The sequence below is a fragment of the Emydura macquarii genome, unplaced genomic scaffold (assembly GCF_026122565.2).
Source record: "Emydura macquarii macquarii isolate MOO-44397 ecotype Brisbane River unplaced genomic scaffold, CSIRO-AGI_Emac_v2 contig_2924, whole genome shotgun sequence".
Classification (NCBI taxonomy): Eukaryota; Metazoa; Chordata; order Testudines; family Chelidae; genus Emydura; species Emydura macquarii.
Genome location: NW_027133061.1, coordinates 4,435,140 through 4,454,893, shown reverse-complemented (window position 1 = coordinate 4,454,893; position 19,754 = coordinate 4,435,140). Strand labels below are relative to the sequence as shown.

At 50.8% G+C, this 19,754-nt stretch overlaps 1 protein-coding gene across 2 annotated transcripts; it reads right to left on the bottom strand.

Annotated features, from left to right (window-relative positions):
• Positions 1-2,935: 2,935 nt before the first annotated feature.
• On the bottom strand, positions 2,936-19,498 carry RFX5 (regulatory factor X5). Of its 2 annotated transcripts, none has more exons than XM_067569419.1 (10): positions 19,274-19,498; positions 17,145-17,279; positions 14,208-14,241; positions 13,585-13,667; positions 13,148-13,270; positions 12,125-12,241; positions 10,524-10,605; positions 9,519-9,714; positions 4,963-5,060; positions 2,936-4,474 (listed from the first exon to the last, which is right to left on the bottom strand). In XM_067569419.1, the coding sequence occupies exons 2-10, from the start codon at positions 17,261-17,263 to the stop codon at positions 3,152-3,154; spliced, it is 2,175 nt and encodes a 724-aa protein (XP_067425520.1). In that variant the 5' UTR covers positions 17,264-17,279; positions 19,274-19,498; the 3' UTR covers positions 2,936-3,151. The 2 variants fall into 2 exon arrangements, with proteins under 2 accessions (XP_067425520.1, XP_067425521.1); XM_067569420.1 differs by having other exon boundaries at positions 17,145-17,275.
• Between the last annotated feature and the right edge of the window lie 256 nt (positions 19,499-19,754).

Here is a 19,754-nt window from a genome sequence, read left to right as displayed (position 1 = left end):
CTTCTAAGATCTATTGTTTTAAAATGGTTTGACTTGCAATCTTTTTTTTTTTTTAAACAAATATTTTGAGCCAGGGTCTGCTGCCTGTGGGAAGTTTTCCTGTTCACCTATAAATCCACCTCCGATAAGGGCAGATTATAAGAGATTGTAAACTCTTTGGGGCAAGACTGTCTTTTTCTTCTGTTTATACAGTGCCCAGTGCCATAGGGGCCTGGTCCATGAGTGGGGAGCCCAGGTGCTACCATTATACACCTAATAAATCACACTACAGTGACTTTTACCATTTGCTGGCAAGAAGGGAGAATAGAAGCAAAGCGTGGCACTGACTTCTGAGGGCTTGTCTACATACGGAGCTATTCTGGAACAAGAATGTCTCTACAGAGCAATAATCAGGAATAGTTCATCCATTTTAAAGTCACATCCTACTTTAATCCTAATTAACTTTCATGTGTAGACAGGCCCTGAGACAAACGCAGGTTGTGATGGTGACGCACTGTGATAACTGGATTCTTTATCTCGCTAGTGTCCAGAGGAAGTTAGTGAGGAAGCCTCTGCCTGGCTCAATCCTATTGCACGAGGATCTCTAGGAGACCCAGAGATGAGCGGTGAGGAGGAGAAAGTCCCTGCGGCTGCTGGATCCCCTGAAAACCGATTCTGGTCTCCCTGCTGTCCATAAGGGTTTGTGTCTAACTCAACGTTGGAAACCGAATGCAAGGAACCATTTTTCACGCTTTAGAGCAAAACCTGATTCTCTGATCCACAGGGGGAGCCTGGCAACCGCAAGTCCACTCTCCTTCATGGACAAACACTGGAAGAGCAGCTTCCAATCCCCCCACACCCTCTCTAGACAGCTCAGTACGGAGGACCTTGTCCAAGATGCAGACAGAATGTCACCACCACCAGCTTGGTGTAGCCCCTCACACTGGGGCTAGCAGACAGCACCGGAGCACCAGATACACACGCAACACAGCGATGCTAGAGGCTGTCTACATCTGGATAGCAATTGCTCAGCCAGCCCATCATTTTAGTCTCCTGTGCACCCATGAGACATCTGGGGAGGGTCTATCAGACAGAGGGAATCAGAGAGGTGCCCCCGTATTTCCTCTGTTAGTTCTGAGTGCAGGCCAAGCCTGCCGGTGGTGGGAATGCTGGTAGTTCATCTGCACTAGTGTTTCCCGCTCTTGACAGCTGGGGAAGCTGCATCAGTGCTAGAATAACGCTGGGAGATCAATAAAATGCTAATGTAGCCAGGGCCTGTGCTGGCACGAAACAGGGACATCAGGAAAGGGAACACTGAGCTGGTAAGAGGGGAAGGGTGTGGTGTAATGGTTTGTTTTTTAGGGGGAAGGTCTATTTAGCTCCAATGGCTAACTAACCATTTGGATGAAGGACATCTTTGTTAAAGAGCCAACATCCCAGCTCTTTCAGTTACAATAGAAACCTTCTCCGAGACACCCAGCAAAACCCAGCAAGACTAGATTTTACACTCCTGATTGTTTCTAAGATTGAAAAACAAGAGACGCCTTCCGTACCCTCTTCATTCTGTCCAACCAAAGGTCATGGTGGATTCTCCACCACCGACACTTTTAAAATCAAGACTGGCTGTTTTTCCAAAAGGTCTGCTCTGGGAATTATTTGGGGCCTCTGTTATCCAAGAAGTCAGATCCAAGGGCCACACGCTGGCCTCAGAATCCATGAGCCACAAGCTTTAAGGCCTGCTTTATACCCCAGCCAGCAGCAGGAAAGCCGTTTTGTAAAAGCCACCTCCTTCAGGCCTTTTTAAGCAGAGATCTTTGCTGCCCTGTCACAGGGTCACCTGGATTCCTGGGCCAGAAGCGGGCGTTATGATGATCTAGTCTGACTTTTTGCACAGCACAGGCCAGAGAAGTTCATGCCTCCGGCTCGTGGCTGAGGTTAGCTATGCTCGTGGGCAGATCAAAGCCCGACTCAAAGGAGAGACACACACCACGCCAAAAGAAAAAAAAATAAAGGTCACCACAACCTTTAGCTTCTAGATCAAACCTGGGATCAGCTGGAACACCAGCTTCCATCCTGCCGGGTGCTTAGCACCTGCAAGAGCACACAGCCCTTCACAGGACAGCAGCTGCGAACAACACCATCTAGCTGCAGGACTGGCGGTGCGCCCCAGAGGCCTGGGTACGCTCGGATTTCAGCCCCTGCTGTAACTGCGGCAGTGCAAATGGTGCTGTCGGGGGGGGGGGGGGGTACGGTGTTGACTCTGGGGGTGAGGGGTTAGCTCTGGGGCAGTTACACCGGTGACTTGAAACTGGCTGTGGTGTCCACTGTCCAAGAGCAGCACCGTTCACAGAGGGCACCGTGAACGCGGTGTCTTGGGGTACGTCTGCACTGCTTGCTTAACCCAGGTCTGTGGGACCTGGGCTCGTGGATTCAGTGGTTCCAAGCTTGCGCTTGAGCCGCCACGCTGCATTGCAAACTTGGGTTTACAAGGGTTGGACCCGGGTCTCTGCCGGGGGAACGTGTCCGTACGGCACAGCCTAGACCTTCTGACTCGAGTCGGAGGCTCGAGCTGCGTCCCCACTGCAAAATGACAGGGCTAGCACCCGACTTGCAGCGGGACTGGGACAGGGATCCACCCCCCAGCAGGTCCTAGGACCCGTGCTCACTGACTCCAGTCACTGATTTGGGTGTGGACGGAAGGGGGGCTGGGACTCAAATGCAAGTCGGAGCCCGGGCTCAGTGAGCAGTGTGGACACACCCCTGGTGGCTGAGGTGGAGAGACGTCACCCGAGTCACTTCTTGACCCCAGGGCTCCTTATGCTCCAGAGGGATCTTTTCCACCCCTAAGAGCAGCCCTTTCCTCTTGGAGGGGGCAGGAGAGAAGATGCATTGACCTGGCCTCCCAACGTAGCAAAATGGAAAGGTAACGGGCTGCTGATCACAAACAATCCGCGTGTGGCAATGATTGGCTTTATTTAATTGCATGGCAACGAGGGGTGGGGGAGGAGGGGTGTTATTCTGCAGCCCTGGGAAGTGACGGAGGCAGTTAGCAAATGAATATCATTTTTAAATCTTCCCTGCGAGGCCTCCGGTGGCGGCAGAGCACTGGCACCCGGCCGTGGGCAGACGACAAGTTTGGCTTGCTGAGGCGTTTGCGCTGCACAGAGCGTGCTCAGGGGCGATCCGCTGCGGACGGGGGGCTTTGGAGCCGGTGGGAAGCAGAGCTGTGCCGGCCCATGGCTGCTCTGTCCTTGCTAGTGCCGGCAGAGCACCCACCCGCTGATGCCTGCGGCGACTCCTCCTCCGAGCTGGACGCGTCCGACAGAAAATCAGGAGAGCTCCTGGAAGTGGATGGCTGAGCGCGGTCGTCAGGGGCAGGGGTTGCTGATCGCAGCAGCACAGCTGGGCTTGTCCCCGGGCTTGCCGGTTTGGCATCTCCCAAGGGACAGCGGGGATGAGGTCTCCCCTTCTGGGGGCCTTGGGATCCTGCTGCAGAAACCAAGGCTCCCCCTGCCACCGCTGGCCCAGCCTTGCCTGGGTTCATCTGCACCTGCAAATTGTCCGGCTCCTGGGCGCCAGCTTTCGCCCAGGTCTGACCGCTGACCCGGCCGTCCTGGATGACACTCACCTGGGAGATGCCCGTGGTTCGGTCAGCATCTGGCGAGCCGCCTCTGTCAGCAGTGGACGACGCTCCCCTAGCCCAGCCATCTGGGTCTCCCTCACAGAGCCTTCCCGCCTCTCTGGGACCTGGGCTGGGCGAGCCTCGGTTCCCACCCGAGACAAACGAGCCCCGTGAGGTGCTGCCCCCTCCTCCGGTGTCAGGAGCAGCCCCCTCCTCAGTGCCAGGCAGCGTCTCCTCCGCACTGCTGCATTTATCCGGGGAATGGGCCTCCACCTCATCCGGCCTCTTCCGGGGCCGACCGCGCTTCCTCTTGAGGGTGGAAGCCTCACCAGGCGACTCCAGGGGGCGTTTAGCCCCTTTGGCTCTCTGGGCCTCCTGCGGGCTGCCAGCCGGCCCCTCGCTGGTCTTGGCGGGGCTGTGGCCTTCGGTGCCGCCGCCGGCTGCGCTCTTGGGGTTGGCGGGGATTTCAGCCATGGGAATGCCCATGCCAGCCGGCACATTGGGCAAGATCATGTTGATCACCGGCACCGCCGCTTGCTGGCTGACCAGCCCCGCTGCCCCGTTCACGCCCGGCACCAGGTTGAGGGGCAGGGAGGAGGCGGCGCCCACCGAGAGTGGCAGGGCAGCCATCTTGACCGTGCCTCCGACGGGAGTGGCTGTGATCTTGGGCGCCAGAATGGGCGGGGAGGAGCGCACGGCCTGGGTGCCCGGCGCCACCAGTCTCTCTCCGGGCTGGATGCGAGGCAGGAGGAAAGGCAGGCGAGCCACCAGGGCGTTAACTTGGGGGCTGTTCACCGGCTTGGGGGTCTCTGGGGTTTTCTTCCTCTCGGCTCGAGGTGGGACGGAGGGTTTTGAGTTATTCTCCTTTTTGTTCTGACAGGCAAAGACAGACAGACAGACGTTGGCAGAAGGGGGATTACCACACCCTGATACCACACCCATCTCCAGAGGCTCCGACAGACAGCTACGCTCAACTAGGCTTCAGTGACGAGGGCCCAGAGCCCCACTCCTGAGGCTACTATCACCCCCATTATATAGGTGGAGACTGAGGCACAGAGAAGTGAACTGACTTGCCAACGGCATGAATTCAGTGGCAGAGGTGGGACGAGAACCCAAGAATCCTGGCTTCCAGCCCCCCCACTTCTAACCCACTAGACCCCACTCTCTTCCCAGAGCTGGAGATAGAACCCAGGAGACCTGGCTCCCCGGTCCCGCTGATCTAACCCTAGACCGCACTCTTCCTTAGATTAACAGTAAACCAGATTTCAAGCAGGGGTCGATTATATATGCCTTTCAGCTCTTGGAGGGGGGGCCTAGTCATGATGGGAAGGTTTCTCCCCTGCATCCAACACTTCTCTCACCTGGTGCTGGGTTCTGACAGTGTTGTCCGGCGTTTCCAATCCATTTTTCTTGTCAGTTTGTGGCGGTCGAGTGTCTCGGTGGATATTTTCTGCATTTTCTATAAACAAACCAACCAACCAAAGAAATACGTGGATTTGATTGTTCTTAAAATAACACCATCCCTACAAAAAGTTGTCTTTCCATTTTTTAAAAAATGTCCCTTCCCTTAAATTATTAGCACTTTCAGAGCCAGCGATGAAAAGCATTACGGATTATTTATTATTATTATTAATTATTAATAATAATAATAATAATAATTTGGGGAAAATGCATTTATTTTCCATCCCGGATGTTATTAATTCTTAACACAAGCTGGGAAAGCCCTGACGCTAGTGTGCACCAGCAGCGCTTCAGAGTAGACACTACCTACATCACCAAGACGGATTTTCCCATCGGCGCAGGTAATCCACCTCCCCAAGAGACAGGAGCTAGGTCGACAGAAGAATTCTTCCGTCAGTGTAGCTACTGCCTCTCGGGGCACTGAATTAACTACAGCGATGGGGGAGCCCCTCTTGTCATGGTAGTGAGCGTCTACACTGGAATGCTAGAGCAGAGCAGCTTTGGAGTTTTCAGTGTAGACATGGCCTTAGACTGGTGAAATCCCCTACTTCAGTTTCAGAGTGGGTTTTATTCTGGTTCCGCTTAAACCAATTCCTGAGGACTTGTCTACATGTGAACGTGGCAGCAGCATCACTTAAATTGGTGGTTAAAAGGACACTAAACCACCCAGAGGCTGCATGGACACTGTACAAGGCTGTAAGAAAGTTGTGGGCCGAGTTTATTCAAGTTGCAGGTTTGGCACAGTCACGCCAAAACCAGATCTCCACCCCCCATGTCCCACTCGGGGAGGGAGCTGCCATCACAGCCCAGAGTGGGCAGGGGTGCATGGATGGTCTTTTTGTTCTATGCATGAACAGCACCTAGCATAATGGGACTCTGGTCCATGATTGAGGCTCCCAGGGGCTACTGTAATAATCAGTGGTCACAGACTGTCCCTGTCCCGAAGACCTTACAGTCTAACTACAGATAATAAATAGTGACATGCAACTGCTGCGTCGTCACTAGGGTTTTGTATAGCTTTAACTAGACCAGTATAGCTAGAGCAACTACCACAACTGGTTTCAGACTAACCAAGGTGGGATTTGTCTACGCACACACAACAGCTGTACCATTTTAGCCCTAGTTAGAACAGTGCAACCTCTCCCATAGCAGATGCAGTTGTACTGGTGTAAACGGTTTGCAGAGGCGCTACTGGAAACTGGGCACCTGACTGTCCTTCCAATTCTCTCCCGAAGGGCATCTCCCACTGACTTCTACAGTGAGTCAGAATCTCAGGTGATGACAGACCTCTGCAAAAATCAGAGGGAGCTTTGCCTGTGATTTCCGCAGAAGCAGGAGCCAGTCCTGTCACAGGGCAGCTGGCCCCTTTAAGGGAAATGATCCAGCCCCACCTGTCACACAATTAGCTCATCTCCCCAGGTGAGGAGAATGAGCAAAGTCACATGACAGGCAGGTCATGTGGCTAAATCAGACTTCTGGGGTGGAGATGAGACAAGGGTATGGGATGAGGTATTAGGAAGTATGGGGCTTTAAATACTTAACTGACAAAACTAAGGGAACAACAGTCACTAAAAAGAAAATGTAAAGAGATTATAAATTGTACCTATATGGGCAGCAAATAAGCATCGTTAAAAGCTTCACATTTTTAGATGTGATATTTAACAGCAAGGTCACGTGGAAGGACCATATTGAAACTATTAGAGACAAATGTAAAGGCTGAATCAACCTAAATGTATTTCTAGAACTTCCTGAGGTGAAGAGAAGAAAGCAGAGGTAACGCGGCTCAGAACGCTGATAAGACCAATTGTTGAGTGGGATGCCAGGATTTCAGTTCGGCGACAAAAATGAATTTCAAAAAGCTTGACTCGGTCTAAGCTCAGGTGTTGCATGCTGCATGTGGTGCCTTCATCACAATGCCACGGTGTGAATTACAGAGAGCGGTGGGTGAAAAGACTACTACTATAAGAATTAAACTTTTAGATGGAAGCTTTTGGGCTAACGTCATTGGAAACAGTGACCTAAGCTGACATATGATGAATGCTGGGAATTAAGTGGTCGACGTATAGAGCAAAAACTCAAAATGCCTCATGTAAGTAGGGTGAAAGCATGCACCAAGAATTGTAGTGTAAAGACCCAGAAGATGTTAAAATCTACAGCTCTGGGAAAATGCATTGTAACTGGAAAATTATACCTCTTGAGATAGATACAGAATTGTATAGTGGAATTGAAAGAGGAAAAGGAGTGTCAAAGCTGCAAAATATAGCAATTCAATACGTCTGTGATAAGTGGGGACAGTACTGCCAAATGGATATTGACAGCTCCAAAGATATGAGAACAGGAACAGTGGGAACAGTTCTGCATTCCTACGTGTGGAATCAAGAAAGCTGTACGGCTATCCAATTTTTGTGACCATTTCAACAGCTGAACTGGTAGGGACAATGCTGGCGTTAAACTGGGTCATAGATGTGCACCCAGCTTCTGTGATCATCCTGTTTGATTCCTTATCAGGACTTCTGGCCATCAGAAACGGCTCTTCCGATAGCAGAAATGATGAACTATTACTATTAACAACCGAACTGATGCAGCTGTGTGTAATCACAGTGATAGCCTGGATCCTAGCGTGATGGGCAATGAGCTGGCTGACAAAGTGGCAAAAAGTGCTGCTAAACCCAAGCAAGTTGATTTAGCGACCCCTGTAAGTAAACGGGTGTTTAAAAAAACCTAATTAAAAATGTGTTAAGAGAAGAATGGCAGGAAATATGGGCAAAAGAAACGAAGGGGAAACGATGCTGTGAAACATGCCCAAGAGTTAAAAGTGCTCAGATAATCCAAGGCCCTGAGGGAACGAGTGAAGTGGCTCTATTTAGAATTGTAATGGGCTATTGTGGCTTAAACAGAAATTTGTTTCTAATAAACAAACACACAGATGGATTATTTGGGACAGGCCAGGTCCAGGAAACAGCTGATCAGCTCCTTTGGGAGTGCACAGGGTACCACTGAAAGGGGGTATTTATATGGAAAACTCAGAGGCCTTTATCCAAATTTTCACTGCAACACCAAGTAAGAGTATCAGGAGAATAGGGACCTATACAAAAAAGAAATACTGAAATGTTTCGAAGTACCCTGGGAAGGGCAAAAGACTTTAATCCTTGAACTATTTGTGGTGTCCGGTGCTTGCTTCTGCACTAAAAAGCTGTGTCGACCCAGCAACGTCGCTCAGGGATGTGAAAAATCCACACGGCTGAGTGACAAGTTAACCGACCCAACCCCTGGCATAGACAGCGCTAGGTTGATGGAAGAATTCTTCCTCTCATGGCAGCGGATTAACTACAGTGACAAGAGAACCCCGCCCGTCGGTGTAGTGAGTGTTGTCTACAGTGAGGCGTTTCAGCCGCACAGCTGCAGCGGTTTAAGTATCGACACAGCCTTAGAAGAAGACATGAGGCAGAAGCCTGTGGAGAGCCAGAGGAAGGAGAAGAGTGACTCCAAGGAGGAGGAGGAGGCTGCGTGAGCTGCTCTACACAGAGCGACCCGCCCCAGCTCCCAGCCGGAGAGCGAAGAGGTGCAGCCTGCAAGGAGCAGATGCCAGCTACGGAGGCTGGAGTTTGGCCAGCGAGCCTGCTAGAGGAAAGCATCAGCAGGTACAGGATGGCTGGAGATGGACAGTGGCCGGGGTGGGATGGGGGGGCCGTGCTCCGAAGTGGCACCACGCATTCTCCCCCTCAGGTCTGGCTGCTTCTTGCTCACATGCTCAGGGTCTAACCCATCACCATACGTGGGGTCAGGAAGGAATTTCCCCCAGGTCAGACTGGCAGGGACCTTGGGGGTTTTCACCTCTCTCTGCAGCACGGGGCACAGGTCCCTTGCCGGGATCAGCTGGGTATCTCTCTCTTTGTTCCCTGCTGTTGCCGAGGCCTCAGGCACTGGGGCCCCTCCTGTTCTCTGCCTGCGGCACATAACAGTCCAGTCACCTGCGGGCTGGGATGCTTTGGACTCAGGCGGGTTGTTTTTGGGGTGCGGCTGCTGGGTGGGGTGGGTGGCCTGCCATGGACAGGAGGGCAGGCTGGTCCCTTCTGGCTTTCGACTCTGTGCCTGGGAGTCCTGCGTTGAAGGTGGCAGCCAGCCGGCAGGCTGGGGTGGAGAGAAGTTCTTGAGTTTCCTTGTGAACTTGAATAAACCCAGACCCAGGAAGGGATGTTACTCAACACCGGGAAGCCTAGGTCAGTCACTGGGGAGTGGCAGAAGAGGAAACGACCAGCAGAGAGCCTAAAGCCAGCGCAGGCAGGCAGGCCTGAGGCACCCTGAACGGCCCAAGCGCTGCACTGGGAGATCCCAGAACTCTGCCGAGCCCCACGCTAGGTAATGGAGATCCTGCCCACCCTGCCCGCTCCACCCTCCCCACAAGCGCAGAAGCAGGTCCCGTGGGAGGAATCCCACTTCTGAGCCCCCGACCCACCTGAGACCATAGCCATGACCAGGTCGGCGCGGGCGGAGCGTGAGCTGATGATGTGCTGCTGGATGAGGAACTGAGCCACCTCCACGATGTTGTTGAACGAGCGCTTGAGGATCTTCTCAGCCCAGTGGCAGGTCAGAGCGCAGGCCGCGTCCATCAGCTCGTCGTGGTACGACTGCACCAGGTCCGTCAGCTCCGACTGCGCCAGGGGAGGGGAAGGGGGGTCAGCGACTGGCCCCAGGCCTCGTGGTGCTTCTGCTCCATTCCCCGGGCACAGTCAGTGGGCGCCCAAAATTTCCCGGGGCGCTCCGGACGTACACCTAGCGCTCCCACCTGAATTCACAGGGGGCCTCTCGGTGCCATGAGAGGTCACGTGGATGGGTCACGTGACGCGCCAACATGCAAGAGCTGGGGGAAGGACGGATTTTTCCAACCACGGGAGCACCGGTATTTCCAAAAAGTCCAAATAAATCCTTTTTGGGTCAAATAAATGTTTCGGTTTTGACCCTTTTTAAATGTTCAGAAAATGAAATTTCGAGATGACATTTCGAACCAAAACATTGAAATGTCAAACGTTTACGGTTCGGTGTTGCCAAATCTGCATTTTTTTTAAACCAAAACTTGTTTTGGCTGAAGAATTTTGCCCAGCTCTACGTACAAACGCCTCTACACCACTGCCAGCCCCAGACAGGGCAGGGCAACACTTACCCCAAGATTCCCACTGACAATAGCAGGGGGGAATATACAACCTCTCCAGGATCCTCCTCTGGCCAACAGGGCTAAGCTACGACCTTCCCATGGCCAAAGGCATGAGGGCAAACAGACTCATCACTAGATCTAAAATTCAGTGCAGGTGTCGTAGACAGCTGGGGCTGAGGCAGTTACACTGCAGAGATCTGCTGAGACACCCCGTAGACATGGAGGGATTTAGAGCCCAGGAACATCAGGGTGATCCACTAAAACTCGAGAAGCTTTCCCGCTAGGAGGCAGTGCTTCTGGGGAACTTACAGTCTCGGTAACTTTGAGGTCCAGGCTGGGTAGGGGCGGCATGTTGACCACAGTCTTCCTCCTAATCCCGCTGTAGCAATATGTTTGGCAAGGTTAAGGGATTTCAACGTGAAGCTGGAAGGAACTAAATAAAGCTGCAAAAATGAGACGTTAAAAGCTTGAAAGGATGCGGTTTGTGTCCTACGTGTGACTCCTGCCACCTCCGATTAGAGAGCTAGGAATCAGGAGTCCTCTTTGCTTATCGCTGCTGATGCATTTTGTACTTCACTCTGCTCCGGATGTGTTCAGTCAGCTTCTCCATTCCCACGAGCTAGCCCAGATCTGCTCTACATCCACCGTGACTGGAAGAGGAAAATAAACTTTCCTTCTTTTTCAACTCTCAATCTCAACTGTAACTGAGCCTGTCACTGAATTTCACTAGTTGAATAAGCTGAAATGAAGGAAATTTTCCCTGGACCTGGAGAAGAAACTACTTCTGTCCAAAGCTGGGTTAGCATGTCAACAATTCAGACTGGAAATGAGGCACCAATGTTTAATAATTAGGGTAATTAGCCACTGGGACAATGTATCAAAGACTGTGGTGGATTCTCCATCATTGGACAGTTTTAATTTAAGATTAATCATTCTTCTAAAAGATTTGCTCTTGTTCAAACAAGAATTATTTGGGGGGAAGTTCTAGGGCCTGTGTTATACAGACCCTAGAACTGATGATCACAATGCTACTTTTCAGCCTTAGAATGTACCAAGGATTTAATGATACATTTCCTTTTGTAGCAGTTTTCATTAGAGGATCCCAAAGTGTTTTTCAGATTTCACAGTATTGCCAACCCCATGTGTTCAACAATTCTGAGTCAGACACCCTCAAAAACTCAGGAGATCTTTAAAAATAACAAACTTGGGTTCTTTTTTATTTGCCTACTGGGTTTTGAGTCTTTAGGATTTGCATTTTCAAGCTTTTCTTTGCACCCACGAGAGCTAGAAACTTGGGCAGTGGGTTGTCATATGAAAGCCAAGTTCTCATGGAATCACATGATTCTAAGAAACGGGGCTTTGAGGAACTTGTCAAACACCATGAGAGCTGGCAACACTGTTTTTGCTAGAAGATCTCAAAGCACTAAAATGAGTTTGTTAATAAGAGCTGGGAACAGAACCCAGGAGTACTGACATGCAGTTCCTTGTTACAGTCCAGTGCCGGCGCTAAGCATAAGGATAAGCAATTGCTTAGGAACCCCAGCAGTTCAAGGGGGCCCCCTATTCACTTTCTTAGTATGTGCTGGGGGGGGCTTCCCAAAATATTCCTGCTTAGGGCCTCTGCTGAGCTAGCCCGCTTCTGTTTCAGTCACTAGACCCCACTCCCCCGCCAGAGCTGGGGATATACTCCAGGAGTCCTGCTCCCAGTTCCCGGCTCCAACCGCTCAATTCCCCTGCGGTGTTGCAAAATGTGATGACTAATAAATTAAAACCAAAACATTTCTATCCATTCCTGGTTTTAAACTTTAAAAAAAGCCAACCCTGTCCACAGGAAACTAAGCGGACTTTACCCCTTGGCTGGGGCTAATTCGCTGGGTTGTAGAGAGTGATCATTTAGCGTACAAGGATATTTCGATTGTCCTCGTCCTCCCAGTCTTCTGGCTTTGATGTTTGGGAAGATCTCCCGGATGATCTTCCCGAAGTTAGCTGCACTCAGAGGGCGACAACAGAGGTTGTCACAGTATCGCCTGCCAGGTGAGACAGAGAGAAGGGTCAGAAGGAAGAGGGTTTCATCCTAAAGCCAAAGTCCTGTTCTTCATTCTATTGCCTTTGCCATGCATTAAATTGCTGTGTCAGCCTTTTCCATTTCCCTGTGGATTACCACCAGTAAGCCTAGTTCTCTACGAAGCAGTGGGTGCTAGTTGCTCTTCTAGTTAAGTCATATTACACTCAGCACAAAGGGACTTTGTCAACTCAGCCTTTGCAAACTCAACCTGATCTACTCCCTGTCCTGAGGGAAATCACTCTCCAGCGCTGAAATGCAGCCACCTCTGGACGAAACAGCATTTTAACAGTTGCACAACAAATTCCAGCCCAGTGCTACAATTCTTACTCAGGCAATGGATTTTCTGCCTAAGTAAGAACAGGCATGTGTGGTCCTATAATGATATGGAGGATAATATTTGTGTGTGTATCTGAAACACCACGGGGAATTTAGTAACGCTGAGCATCACTAGCAGAATTGGAATTTGGTCAGGATTATTTATTGGGTGTATTATGGTAGTGCCTAGGCATCCCAGTCATGGCACAGGAAGGATTCTATTGCGCCAGGTGCTGTACAATATTTATTAGGTATATTCCGGTTGCATTCAGGAACCCCAGTCATGGACCAGGGCCCCCATGGCACTAGAAACTGCACATTCACAGAACAGAGAGATAATCCCTGCCCCAAGGAGCTGGCAATCCAAGGATGTTATGGATGCAAATAAACTGACCATCTATGAATTGAGGCTGGAAACCAGAGGCCCTCCTGGGCGGCCTCCCAGTCAAGTACAGATGCAGCCAGTCCCTGCTTAGCTTGTGAGCTCCAGAGGGCTCATGACACAAGGCCGCTGGCTGCACTGACTCACGCTGGGCCCTGTCCGCATCCTCACTTGTATGTGTCGTAGACATCCTGCTTGGGAAGGCAGGTGTCCGTGTGTTCCTCCAGGTGATTCCGGATCCAGTTGCACGCGTGCATGTGCTCGGCCGTGCTCAGGGAGCTGAGGTCCAGGCTGCTGCTCTCAAGGAGGCAGGTCACGGTAAGCAGGAATGATCAAATTAAAGACAACATTAATTAGCAGAGAGGCAGAGAGGTGGCAGGTAAAAGAAGCATCAGATTGTCAGGCCAGGCTTAAATACATGCTCCTTCCCAGAACTGGCAACAGAACCCAAGGGTCCAAATGCCCAGAACTCCTGCGCTCCCTTCCCAGAGCTGGCAACAACCCTCAGGAATATTGACCCTCCCCCCCCGCAATTTCCTCCTGCGCTAACTGGTGAACTCCACTGTAGTGAAAGACAAGGCACAATGCTAACTTGGTCTGTTACCTACCTTTTTTCCCCAGAACTCGGACCGGACGGCAGCTGGAGGTACAGGTAGAGTTTATCGTTGTCTGAAAACTTCTGCACATCTTGCTAGTATTTGCAGGGGCGCAGGACAGAAGGGACAAAATGGTTAGAGATTCAAAGGAGGCAGCAAAACCGCTAGATGTTTGCTAATTGCAAGGATTAAAACGACATCTTAGCAGATACGATTTTATGACAATTATGTTTGCAGTTGTGCAAGACAACGTAAATAAAATCTCATGCATCAAGGCATGACTTGACCAATAAAGGGGTCAGGAAGGAAGCGGGTCTTCTCCCACCCCTCTATTTAGTGATACATAACTGGTCAAGGGCAGCGTAGGGGAGGATGGTCTGCCTTGCTCTGAAAGATCATGCATTGCTCCCTGCTCCTCCTAGAGATTGGATCCTGGACTGGCTGAACCAGTGGATTGATCCATTATGGCAGAATTACAGGGTTAGGTACAACTGAGGGACGGAGCCAGTATAATAAGAGGCAGAACAGCATAGAATGTTGCCGCTGAGAGAAGATACAGGGTTGACACTCACTTGCTCTGGTCTCTATGCTACAGGGCTTTTAAAGCAACGTACGGAGCTGACCAAGACACTCACCAGAATGCTGTCCACTTTGCTCTGCACGGATTTGCTGTTGAAAAACAGGAGAGAAAATAAAGCATCAGTCATCGTTGTTATAAAGCTGCTGAGTGTGGACTGTCTAGCACTCCCTGTATTAAGCAGAACCACAGTGATGGAAACCACCTCTTGGGTCCCCAGCCAAACCTCACTGCCCCCTCTAGTAAGTTGGAGTCAAAGCAGTTTCTGTGAATACCAGAGAAAGCTTTTATGTGCAGCAGCTGCTGTGACAGTCTTCTCAGTCAGCAGCTGCTTTTACATCCATCCCACAGATCCATTCCTCCCCTCCCCCAAGATGCATCCACTTAAGTATTAAAAAACTAGGAAATTAACAGACAAAAACTTTGTTGTGAAACAGTTTGGCTTGCTACCTACGCACACAACCTACCTGACTCAAACCTACAGGAGCAATGAAATGAAAAGTTGAGCCACCTATTACTACATCTCCTTTCTCTCTCCCCCCACCATTGCCACAACTACCATCCACCACACCCTGCACACCTTCACTCCCCCCCTCCCCCCAGCAGCAGGGACAGTTTCAGGCATGGGCAAACTGGGCATGTGCCCAGGGCCTCCAACGAAACATGGGTCCCAGCACTGAGATGTAACAGACAATTTTTTATTGAGTCTACGCTGAATATTGAGTCCAATGAGATCCAGGAAATTGGATTTCCAGAGGTCAGTTGTGATTGTGCTGCCCGCAAATGCAGAAACCCGTGTTTTAAAAGCAGCAGAATACATTTAAAACATTTTCTGTTGCCACTGTGTCGTGTTTTACTTCACAATAAAAATGTAAAGGCAAGAATGACTCTTTATTCTCTACTGTAACATGGTAGCCCTCCCCCAAGACACACTGTGCCCAGGGAAATGGCCCTGCACACCATGGGTGTGAGCATTCTGTCACCCCCTTTACCAAATTGCCCTCTCCCAACACGACATCACTCACAAAGTCACAGGGTCTGGGCTATGCCCCAGCCTGTAGTCTCCTGGGAGTGACCCCTTAGTGTGCAGGGCCCCAAGGACCCACACAGCTCCACAGGGGCAGGCCCGTGGCCTCCAAGACTGGGCCTCTGGCCCCAGAGTTCCCTGTCTTTCTCTGTGGTTCCCTGCAGTGAATCCAACCAAGCCAGACTCCTGAGGCTGGTACTGGGCCCCTTGCTCTCAGGGGGTATTTACAGTGACACAGGCAGCCTTTTTCAGAACAAGGGAACCACTGATGAGTCAGTCACCTGGCTAAAGAATCTGAACATCCTGGGTTAGCACAGAGAGGCAGAAGTGTTGCTATAGTCCACCTTGGTTAAACCAGTGCCCTGATGAGCCAGCCAAGCTGTGATGGACTCCATCTCTGGCTCTCTTCCTATGTTCTCCCTTTATCTCCCCAGCTCTGGGCTCCTGAGTCCCTCCAAAAGGGTCCCCCATCTTCCAGTCCCCTGACACCTCTCCATTCCCACATCCAGCCTGCTGGGGTTTCCTGCTGTTAGATGTTGGGTGGTCAGTATTTAGGGCATCTCTTTGTCTTGCTGGATCCTCTGTTGATTTGGGTTAGTTTGAGCCAGTTCTTCAGTGACTCTGTTCATTCCCCCCCAGACAGAGAAGTGACACACACACACCTCCTGTGCTGTTCCAGCAGCAGTGTTCTCCCTTTTACACCCACTGGGTAGCAATGCAACATACAGAGGGAAACTGAGGCATGCCTAGGATTCATAAAAATATTACAGAAAATTCCCACTTTGTCACACCTCTGCACGAAACACTCACAGCGAGCAGCATTAAGAGGGGATAATTTGGTAATCTATGTAATACGAGTCCAAGATTGCCACTGTCTGTGTGTCACTCTGAAGCCTAGACTGTCGGGTGAGTCCGTGTCATCAAAGGCACATGGTCTGTGGCAGATCAGTGATGGACAGAGCTACAAGCATGGCTGACAGCTCTTTTTGTTCAGCGTATCACCAGGCTGAATCATTGCTGGCTTTCGCAGCCTGCTAGCTTCCAATTTTTTAAGTTCTCAGCCACTTTCAGCTTTTTTACACTTTGCAAATTACCCCCGTAGGACAGCACGGGCTTTCACCTAGTAAGTAATCACTCTCCCTAGCTTTAACGCTTTTCATCCATAGATCTCCAAGCACTTTACAAAGGAGGTCAGCATGAAGCAGGATAGGCTATGCCAGGACAGAGTTACGGTTGCCATGTGTGGGCTGGGGTACTGGTAATGAAAAGCCATGTGTCTGTGGGTGGAGCAAAGCGGTATGGATGGCCAGGTGGCTTATCTTTTCATTTCTTTGCTCCTGGGGGTTTGAGTCAGGTATGTTGCATGTGAGTAGCAACCCTGATTGCTTCACAGCAAAATGCTTAGCCTGTTAATATTTAAAGACCTTGGCGCAGACTTTTATTCACCCTGAACGCCGTTTACATCTAACTGATCACCAGATGTGGGGTCAGGAAGGGATTTTCTCCCAGGTCAGATTGGCAGAGATGTTGGGGGGGGAGAGGGTTTCACCTTCCTCTGCAGCATGTGGACGTGGGTTGCTTGCCAGGATTATCTGGCTATATCTCACTTCATCATTTCCTGGCCATTGCAGGTACCTCACACATTGGCATTCCTCGGTCCCTCCTCTTCTCTGCCAGGAGCCCATGACACCCTAGTCTCCTGTGGGCTGTGATACTTGGTCTCACTTTGGTTGTTGGGTTTAGCCCGTGGGTGCTGGAGTTGGCCTGTACTAATCAATGACATACAGCGCCTAGCACCAGGGCATCCCGACACTGCTGCAATTCAAAGAGATGCTAATACCGCAGGTGCAGGGCAACACCACGTCTCCAGGGCTGTGCCACCAGCACCTTTCACTGACATTAAGTTGGCTTTAAGAAAACAACTGAGAAGCCAGCCACAGAAAAGCTAGAGGTAGACATCGTCCTTACGAGATGGTGCTCTTCAGTTTCTGCAGCAGGGTGCTGGGTTCCGTGGCCTCCCCTCGGGAGTTCCCGGACTGTAAGCTTCCCTTTTTAGAGACCTTGGGACAAACTTCGTCATCAGCCATGACATTTGGGGACTGCCTAAAAGACAAACGCCATGAGAAAGCAGCACAGAACAGACCGCCCCTCTGTAGACATCCACCCGCCTGGTGCAGAACTGCCATTTGTTATGACTATCGGGTACCACGGCCCCTTTCCCTGCTCCTTGGGGAGAAACCTGACAGCTTGGGGATGAGTCAGTTGTTGCTGACAAGGCAGAAGTCCAAAGGCCGAGTGGGACTGTCTTCCGCTTGTACAGCACCGTGCGCCTTGTCTGCGACTGGGGCTTTTAGATGCTACCACAACACGGGTAGGAATTTTGCAAATCTATAAATGAATAAAAATACAATCACGCTTGTCTGGCTGGCGAGGAGAGTTGGGAGCGAAGGCTGACACTGTCTAATTTGAGTACCTAACTCTGGGTCCCCACATCTATATTTAAGCACCCAAAAACATGTGACTTTCACAGGTGTCCAGCGCCCTCAATTCCCATCAACTTCAACAGGGCAGTCAGAGGGTCACCTTGCGGGATCGGGGCCAGAAGGAGGGGAAGACGAATCCCACTGAACACACGAAAGGGGATTTCGGGTCCTCATTCATTAAAAGGAGAGCAGCACAGATAGATGTGAAAGGCAGAGGCGCACCACGTGGAGACAGAGCTCTGATTCCATAGAGTTCCTTAGCCTTTATTAAGTTGAATGCAATAACCCCTGCTGGAAGCTGACACAGGGAGCGGGCCAGAAGTGTCATGTGGTCATTAAAAACTCCAAGGAGTCATAATCTAACACCCCTCCCCATCCCACTCCACACACATACACACTTTTCCTCATAGGCCCCAACTCTGCAATGGGGTCTGTGGGCTTTGAGCTCATTGCAGGATTGGGGCCTTGGATTGTCAACCGTTTCCATGAGTTTATACAGCACCTAGCACAAATGCTGGCTGAGGCCATTGGACACTATCGCAATATTACAATAATCAACAGTAGAAAATAGATGTAAATACTGATATATAACTCAAGCTAAGCACACTGAAGAAATATTGCATTCTTATTTTAAATGGCTGTCCCAACGTCACCCAGAAAGTCAGTGTCAGAGCTGGTAACAGAACCCATGGGTCCCCCTAATTCCTAGTTCCCTGTTCTGACCACAGGGTATACTTCCTCCTAGGGCCAGGAGTCGAACCCAGGAGTCCTGATTCTCAGCCCCTGCTCAGCCTACCTTCCTCAGACAGATTTAGCTGTCTTCATGTCCTAGTTCCCGTTACACACAGACAAAATCAAAATAAATTAGCAAGACGGTACGTTTTTTGCTGAGTTTTCCCGTTTAATTGCAAACGTGAGAATTCAGCAGAGGTCAGAAGTGTGCTGTGCTCCATCAACAACCACCCTGCAATCAACAGCAGGCTGGAGCTAAATTTTATTATGAGTTTACACAAGAAATGTGCATGTCGTGCTACAAGTCTGCAAACCTCGGCTCCAGAGCAGCCTGTTTAGTTATAGACCCTTTTCATTTTAACTTCTGAAGTTTCTCCCACTGAGAGGAAATCAATTAATGGCTGGAATGCCCCGAGGGGAATGGGGGGGAAACAAATCCCACAAAGAGGGAGATTTAAATATCTGCAGTTGAACTGTCGGAACCACAGAGCCGCGCTCTCCCAAGGACTGGGAACGTTGCTGCTCCCGGCTTCCAAAGCCTCTGGTTTGATTTTGCAACATGTGTTTCCAGATCTCATTTATTTTCTGGGGGGGGCTGAGTGAAATTTCGCACCTCCAGCTGCCACCAGCTCTGACAGCCGCTGCAGTGTGCACAGGGCAGTGCCCAGGCTTGGCCACACTCTGACCACGCGCTTTGAAAAAGCAGCTCCTCGGGCGGCCCTTTATTATTATTTTGCAAGACGATTTCCTCTGTCTGGAAGTGACCCGCACTTTGCAACCCCCCCCCCGCACTTTGCTGCCCCCTTCCCTCTCCTCCCCCCCCCAGCCCTGGCGATGTTGCAAAGCAAAGAGCAAGACGGGAAGACAACAAAGGAAACTCACCTGCTCTCAGGGTCAGGAGAGCCCCTCTCTAGAGGGAGTCGCTCTGCCAAAGGTGCGCGGTGCAGGACTGGAGAAGGAGGAACGCCCCAGCTGCTCCGTCCCCTGCAAACCGAGCCCTTCAGTGCCCGCTCTGCTGCCCGGCTTTGCACGAGCTGCTCCCCTGCAACATTTTTGCACCCTGGTTTCTTTTAATGCCAATCAGTCTGGGGTGTTTTGGGGCGCCCTCCCTTGCTTACCCTCCCCCCCCACACACAATAAATGCATGTGCCACCCCGATCGCAAAACAGAAAAAGAAAGTGCTACCAAGTAGTCTTGCAGCAAAAAAAAAAAAAAAAAAACACCCCACCAAAGTCCCCTGATTGCGGCTTTCTTTTTCTGATTGGCTGAGACGCGGCTGATCTGCCCGGATACTTTGCTCGTTCATTAATGTGATTGGCTGCCGCTGCCTTTTCTACCCGGATACAGGCCAGCCTGGCCTGTC

Coding starts and splice junctions, on each gene's coding strand:
- RFX5 (XM_067569419.1), bottom strand. CDS start 17,263: ATGGCTGATGACGAAGTTTGTCCCAAGGTCTCTAAAAAGGGAAGCTTA. Junction 12,242..13,147: donor GATGTCTACGACACATACAA/GTGAGGATGCGG, acceptor CTCACCTGGCAG/GCGATACTGTGACAACCTCT. Junction 4,475..4,962: donor CTGTCAGAACCCAGCACCAG/GTGAGAGAAGTG, acceptor TTTGCCTGTCAG/AACAAAAAGGAGAATAACTC.